Source organism: Lycorma delicatula, chromosome 8 (genome assembly GCF_047948215.1).
Source record: "Lycorma delicatula isolate Av1 chromosome 8, ASM4794821v1, whole genome shotgun sequence".
Taxonomy (NCBI): domain Eukaryota; kingdom Metazoa; phylum Arthropoda; class Insecta; order Hemiptera; family Fulgoridae; genus Lycorma; species Lycorma delicatula.
In genome coordinates this window covers 123,090,671-123,098,240 of record NC_134462.1, presented here as the reverse complement: position 1 = coordinate 123,098,240, position 7,570 = coordinate 123,090,671, and the positions used below count along the sequence as shown (strand labels likewise).

The window sequence follows — 7,570 nt, the reverse complement described above, 5'->3', positions numbered from 1 at the left end:
AACATTTGTGCATTGCCATTTACACATTAACTACTAGGAAAATGTCTACTGACTGAACCATGCGGTGATTGCTTTCAAACGTTTTCCTTAAATAAATTAAAATAGTTCGTAAAATTAATTAAACAGTTTTTCATTTTTCAACTGTGATTTTAGTTTTATAAATCCTATGGATAGTGTGTGTAACTATTTGTTATAAAAAATTGTATAACCTACGTTCACGTTACAAGAGTCCGGTTTGTCTGTTGATTTTGTATTTACACCGTTTAATCTAGGTACTTTGTTCTTGATTATTTATACTTATAATTCTATATTAATTATCATAATTGTCAGTGTAGATAAGAAACATTTGCTTGTTTAAAAACATATCATTATGGGTTTGTTAGTAATTCAATTGTGATATAACGTAACAGTAATTCTGTCGTTTCGGTTAGTGGTTATTCTTATCCAGAGTTATTTTCTTAATGTTGATTTTGCTTATATATTGGACTGAAATATTAGTGAATCGTCAGATTGTAGAAATTAGAAAAGAATGAATGTGTTTATCTTGTAAGAGTGTAAACCAATTATGCTGATCAATGAAAATTTATTTTTTCCTATAAATGCAGAAATAGAAAAAAAATTCTTTATAAATAGGCTCCCGTGTAATATTAAATGGGACATCAAAAATGTTAACTGTTCGTAATTTGCTGTCTCTTTTGACAGTTTATTACTTTATAATTAATTTAAACTGTTTTGTATTGATATTTGTTTCAGACATACATTTTAATGAGCGTTTTATTTTAATAAACTAGCCTGTTATTTTTTGTGAATTGTTTCAGTTATCTTTAGTGATAAGCTTAAAACTATTTCAATATTGCCTATTTTATAAAATGTGGTTTTGAAATTTATTGCATTACTGCTTCACTGTTATACAGAAGCAAATAATGCTTTTTCATATGGTGATTTTAGAGATTAAAGAAAATACATTAACAAAAAATTTATGTGCAAAAATTGTGTGAAGTCTATAAAGTGCTCTATAATTTGGTCTGGGTGTTTACTTTTACTTTTGATATTTGTAATAATTAGTCGTTGGTGGGACATAAGTTTGCCTTGATTTTTAATATTTCATTAATTTTGCAGTAACAATCAATATGAAGGTGAAAGGAAATATTCCAAACTATTTTATGTGTGTTTGCTTATATTATGCTGTATTGTTGATAAAATACTTATTTCAGCTTAATTATGTAAAAAGTTGTGGTTAGCTTGGGTCTTTTTAAAATTAATTTTATGGAACTTTGATTAATTTGCTTACTTTTTTTATAATAAATTTTATATTATTACATTTCCATAACCACTGTACAAATCTCATGATAGGCTACGCTGTAAACAGCTGGAAGTATATGTGCCCTGTAATGCAAATATTTATGTAAATAATTATTCTTTTTTAGTGTGCAATTTTTTTTTATCCATTATTATTAGTTTTATTTCATTAATAGTATAAAATATTGAATTTGCTTCATATATATATATATATATATTATATATATATATATATATATATAAGATGAATTACAGAAATTCGTTTGCAATTCTGTTTTTAATTCTTAAATGTTTGTATTAATTATGATGTGCTTTATTTACAGTTTACAAAAAAAACTGTTTAAGTGGCGAAGAATATTGCATCATAAAGTGTTTTTTGATTCCTTAATTCTTCTATTAGGCTGATTTGCATGCAAACTTTTCTTTATAAGATTCTTGAAGCTTCATTTTATTTTATTTTTTAGATTATAGATTTAGATGGATAGTGAAGACATAACTTCTGTATTTACTACAATCTCAAATTGAAACCAGATGAATGATATACCCTCCTTTAGTTGACTATTTATGTACAATTATCTCATATTCGTTTGTAATATTTTAACAGTGTTCTTCACAATTATGCATTTATTTGTTGTCAAAAGTAAATTTTGAGTCATACAGGGTTGCTTTCTGTTGAGTTTGGAATAAAGTCTCTTTAAATGACATAAAGAAATATGAGAACAAATTCCACTTTTTTATACAACTGCAGACTAATTTTGAAAAGTGTACAGTTTGAAGAATGTAAAAATCTGTGCCAGGAAGTTACCTCTGTTTTTACTGCAACCTGTAAGTTGAGGTTCTCTTACTACTAAGTTCCCCCCAGAATGGAAGAAAGAACTGGAACTGTTAGGTTTAGTTAGATCTATCACTGGATTTGGGAATAACTTGTTCCTTTTTATGCAGTAGCCTGTTAGAAATTTATCTTTTAAAATAGTGTTTATTGATATAATCAATTGATGTAGAATAGTGTTAATTGATCATATGATAATTTTTATTTTATTTTATAGAAATTCCTTATTCATTTTATGTTTATTTTAGATAATTTACATATTTTTCATTTTGTTATTATTGCTCAACTTCATGTTGTAGTGTAATAATATAGCTTGACATTCTAATATTAAAAGAATCTTCATGTGAAAATTCAAGAAGATTAGTTTGAAAAATATTGTTTAAGAAGTAATATATATATTTCCACATAACACAGCACCATGCAGTTTGTTGTTTGTTTTTACACCCATTTAAAACATTTGTATTAATAGTTTTTTATTTATTTTTTTTATCAAAATACAAAGAAATACATGTTTTCACATAACCCAGAACCTTAATTCTTGCATGGAAGTATTCCTTTTTTTGCTGTGTTCTCTGTATTCCTTTTCCTACTTAAGTTAAGATTCCCAAATTTGTTATGAGCATTTTTTTAAAAATACAGGTAGCTTTATTACAGGCTTATCCAAATTAAAAAAGATTAATAAACTTAAAAAAATTGTTAAATTAAATAAAATTATGTTAAAAAAATTTTGTAAAAGTAAAAAATTATACCTTTTTTCAATTCTTTGAATTTTGACTTTTCGAAGATGTTGACAAATTAAAAGTTAATAAGTCTTCCTCTTATAGGTATATATATATATATATATATATATATGTGCTACTACATCAAAACTACCTATCTTTCAGTGTGAGATCACCACACTCCAAGCCTTCAGGGAAGTTGGCCTCCATGGCGTGAGTGGTGCGTCTCAGCCTTTCATCCGGAGGTCCCTGGTTTTGAATCCTGGTCAGGCATGGCATTTTTACATGCTACAAAAATTGTCATTCATCTCATTCTGTGAAGTTATACCTAACGGTAGTTCCAGAGGTTAAAAAAAAAGTCTACAGGGAATGTACATAGGGGAAAACAACCAATTTGAATAGTAAGGGTAAAATAACATTTTAAAGGGCATTGAAAACTAAATGTTTTGTTGTAAAAAAGTTAATGCCTAACCAAAATGGTTACCATTTAATATTTTTCATAGCTAGTTTCAAAAGTGTTTTCAAACAAAGGTTTAGAAAGTTCAATACAGTATTTTACTTATTTTTTTAACAAGTTTCTGTTGAGCAGTTATTTAAGAGATGCTGTAAGCCCGTATGAAACTTCCTGTGAAAAATAGTAAGTAAAGGCCATTTTTAGGATTATTGAAACAAAGTTTTTTTAACTTTGTTTCAATAATCCTAAATAACATTTTATTTGTTTTTCAATACCCTTGAAAATGATGTGTTGTTAAACAACCCTACCTGAACCATCTAATATTCACCTATCTGAACTTGGGGTGTGGTAATATACTGAAAAGTAGATCATTTCAAGGTAGGAGCATTAGCTAGATTTCATCTTCATTTAATAGAGAGTCTGTGAGAGAGGGGAAGAACAGAAAGAAATGACTTTGTTTCTAATAGTGAGTTTCTATTATTATTGAGTCGGTATTTAAATAAAAAATACTGAGTCAGTATTGCTGTTAAAATAGACCTAAGTAGCAATAAGTATATTATCTAGTTATATAAACAGTCTTTCTTAACAGGGAGTCAGCCTTTGTTATTCATACTGGCGTTTATCTTGTACCTTACTTTTTTCGTCTTGTAAACACAGTTATATAATATTACTTTTAAATAGTTTAGTTATTGTTATGTGTATAACAATTTAATAATATTTCAAAAATACTATTGTTTGTAGATGGAGACAAATACTGAAATTGGTGAAGTTTTATATATTTTTCGTCAGTGGGAAGAAGAACATCAAACTGCAAATTATGATCCAGTCCCGGTATTAACTAGGTTAGTACTTATTTTGTAAAGTGTTCCAGGACATATTCCCTGTACTTCAGGTACTGATTCAGGACACCAAAATGAGCAAAAAGGTTTATATCAACATTAATCTTATTTTGCTTTGTTTTCCTTCTGGATGCCATTTTGTGATTTTCAACAAAAATATTATTTTTCAGCAAGGGTTTAATTATTACTTTACTTTACTACTTTAATTAAATTTGGCAGATCTAAGAGTAGTGTTTTATTCTACAAAATAAAATAATTTGAAAAGTGTCTCCTTCAAAATGGAGGCCATCTTCATTTTTGTAATCTTTAGTATCTTTGTAATTACTTGTTTGATCAAATTTTTACTTTTCCAAAATTTATTAAGCATTTTATTAGAAAAAAATAACACGTCATTTGTAAAAATCTGTTGACAATCGAGATATTGCAGACAATTAAGCCGGCAGTACACTTGTGCACTGTAATGTAAACCGATCATTTTTATTAATTTATTATATATTATTAATAATTTTTATTACATTTAGTGGAGGAAATAAAAACAGGCAAAAAATTATCAACTTGCATTACGGTTTGCAAGTGTACTGCCAGGCTAATTGTTTACCTGTTCCTGAGAAATAATTTTTTTGTTGAAAATCATAAAATGGCATTCAGAAGAAAAAGAAGGCAAAGTAGAACTTATGTAGATATGAACTTTTTAGGTTCAGTTTTTTTAACATCTGGCATTGTTGGTATTATATAATTTTGTGTATCCACTTACCAACAGTTGTGAGTATTGACTATCCAAGCGCTTTCAAATTATTCCTCCATCATCAGGGATTACTGATTAATTATGAATTTTATAGTTGTGCATATAAATTTTTATAAATGGGAATTAAAATGAAAATAAAATTTAAAATTATTATGTTCATAAGAGTTGATTGTCAATAGTTAAAATAAGTCAACGTTAAAAGAAAAACGTCTTGTGTCAGTAAGATGTTCACAACTGTTATCATTACTGTTAATTCATTTTAATTCCCATTTATAAAAATTTATATACACAACTATGAAATTCATAATTAATCAGTAATCTCTGATGATAGAGGAATAATCTGAAAGCACTTGGATAGTTAATACTCACAATTGTTGGTAAGTGGATACTCTATTTCTATATAAACTGATTTTTTTTTTCTCATTTTCGTGTTCTGAATGAGTACTTGAAGTTCGTGGAATACATCCCAGAACACTCTGTATAATAATGAAGTAAGCTTCAATAGTGTTAATCTGTATAAATTTGGATAATTTTGTTAATTTTACATTTAATAATTTATCTAGAAAAGCAGTAATGTACTTTGATGTACTTAAGGTGTTAGTCTGAATTTGATCTTATTACCTGTTCTGAGTTGGGTTTAATAAGTTTACCATTTGTGAATCATATTTGCATGTTTTTAGTATATTAAAAAATCTTGGTTTTATTAATTTTTTTTCTGGAATGAAATCTCTTTCCTTCAGAATCCGGAGTAAAACTGAAATAAATTGAAAATAGCAAATTTCAAATTGCCAAGTTTTAATTAGAATTTGAAATTTATCAGTCTTAATATTATTTAAAAGTACACACATTTATAATCCTTATTTTTTTTTTTTTTTAAATTGTTATAATGTGGAGTTTCCAGTTGCTGGCCAGTTCTGACTGAAACATAAATCTCTCCATTTCCCTTTCTTCCATAAACATCTATTCTTCTTCCTTCTTTGGCACCTTATTTTTCTACCTCCTTTCTGGTACTTCATCTTACGCTTTCTCCTTGGTATTATCTCTTTCCCTATTCTTTTTTTATGCCTGCATAATCTTTTCCTTTATATCTCTAGTTTCTCTTAAAAGGATTTCTTTTTTTATTTCTTAGTTCTGATTCTTTCATAATTTATCTGTCTCTACTATAATTCCCTTGTCACTTTTTTGAAACTTCTGTTTGTAACAACAATTTATAAAACTGTATAAAATTGAAAAATTGAAATATATATAAATATATATATATTTAAAATTGAAAAAAAAAAAATATATATATAATAATTAAATTTTATATATATATAATTTTACTGTATACTATGGAGACATTAGCTTTCACTGTGTACTTCTTGTTTCTCATTTACGTACAACTTATTTTCTTCCCAGCTTTCAATGAATGTTTAAAATTTATTTTAATGAGTTTTCCATTTTGAAGAATGATCTAGGAAACTTATTGTTTTCATTGGTTTTGCAAGGACATAAGAATTTACAAAATTCTTCATCATTGTTCTAATTCCTTTTACTGATTTCCATTTCTTCCTGCCCTTGAGCCGTAAGTTAACCAACGATGTTTTGTTAGTAATGATTATTATATTATTCTTAATAAACTTAGAAATATAAATTGTGTCAGATTTGCTGATGTTCTGCTGATTGCAGCTAAAGACATTCAGACATTACAAGGAATGATAAAGCATTGGAAGTAGGGATGAAGGAATATGAGATGAAAATAAATGTTAGGAAATCAAAAGTTATGAAGATGAATGAGAGGGAACGTGTGAATGTTGAAACAAGGAAAGATTGAGCAAGTAAAAAGATGCAAATATCGTGGGACAGTACTAACTGAAGACTGGAGTAGTAAAGAAGAGATTAAGATGAGAATTGCAATGGCAAAGGAAGCCTTTTTTAGAAAGATTAATGTATTCTGCTGCAATTTGGATATGAACTTGTGGAAGAGACTGGTAAAATGCTGTTTGTCTTGTACTTTTGCATGGTAGTGAAACATGGACTCTGGGAAAAAGGTAAAAGATAGGATTGAGGCTTTTGAGATGTGGGTCTGGAGGAAGATTGAGAAAATGAAATGGGTGAACAGATTAAGTACATAAGTACTTAGTGAACATAGAAGTATTATGAACAATAAATGAAGTAGAACAATATTGGTGACAGAAGGAGGAAAGGAAACTGGATCGAACATATATTTTGGGAAAAAGGAATAATAAATACAGTTCTTGGAGGCTCTGTTGAAAGGTGAAATGAAAAAGAAAGTCCAGGTCAATTTGTGCCTATTCTCTTAATTCCTGGCATACTCTTGGACAGTTCTCCCTCTGGTCATCAGAAAGCAGTGATGGAACAAACTATGCTGTGACAAAGTCTCATGTCCAAACCTTCAGTAGAATTCTTTGGCATGAACTCCAGGAAATGCAGTTATTTCCTCCAATTCGTTGATTGTTCTATGACGATCAAATGTGATGGCATCGTGCACTTTTTGAAAATTTTTGTCTGTTCTGGACATCGAGAGGCAACCCGAATGAGGTTCATCTTCAAGTGACATTTGACCACTACTGAACCACTTATAAACTCTTTCCTGGCTTAGAGCTTCCTTCCTGTAAGCTTCCAAAACCATTGAAACTGTCTGTGCTGCAGTTTTTTTAACAGGAAACAACATTTGAAGTTGGT

The 7,570-nt window shown here is 28.3% G+C and overlaps 1 protein-coding gene across 6 annotated transcripts in view; it reads left to right on the top strand.

The window, feature by feature from the left end:
• Positions 1–7,570, top strand: part of mahj (LisH and WD40 domain-containing protein mahjong) — a 113,746-nt gene continuing 106,176 nt past the window's right edge. For 4 of the 6 annotated variants that reach the window (XM_075372421.1, XM_075372419.1, XM_075372420.1 and 1 more), the window contains exons 1-2: positions 2–272; positions 4,043–4,143. In XM_075372421.1, the coding sequence (XP_075228536.1) occupies positions 4,043–4,143 (101 nt within the window). In that variant the 5' untranslated portion in view covers positions 2–272. Of the gene's footprint in view, positions 273–4,042; positions 4,144–7,570 lie in introns of all 6 variants that reach the window. The other 2 variants (XM_075372422.1, XM_075372418.1) reach the window with 2 other exon arrangements.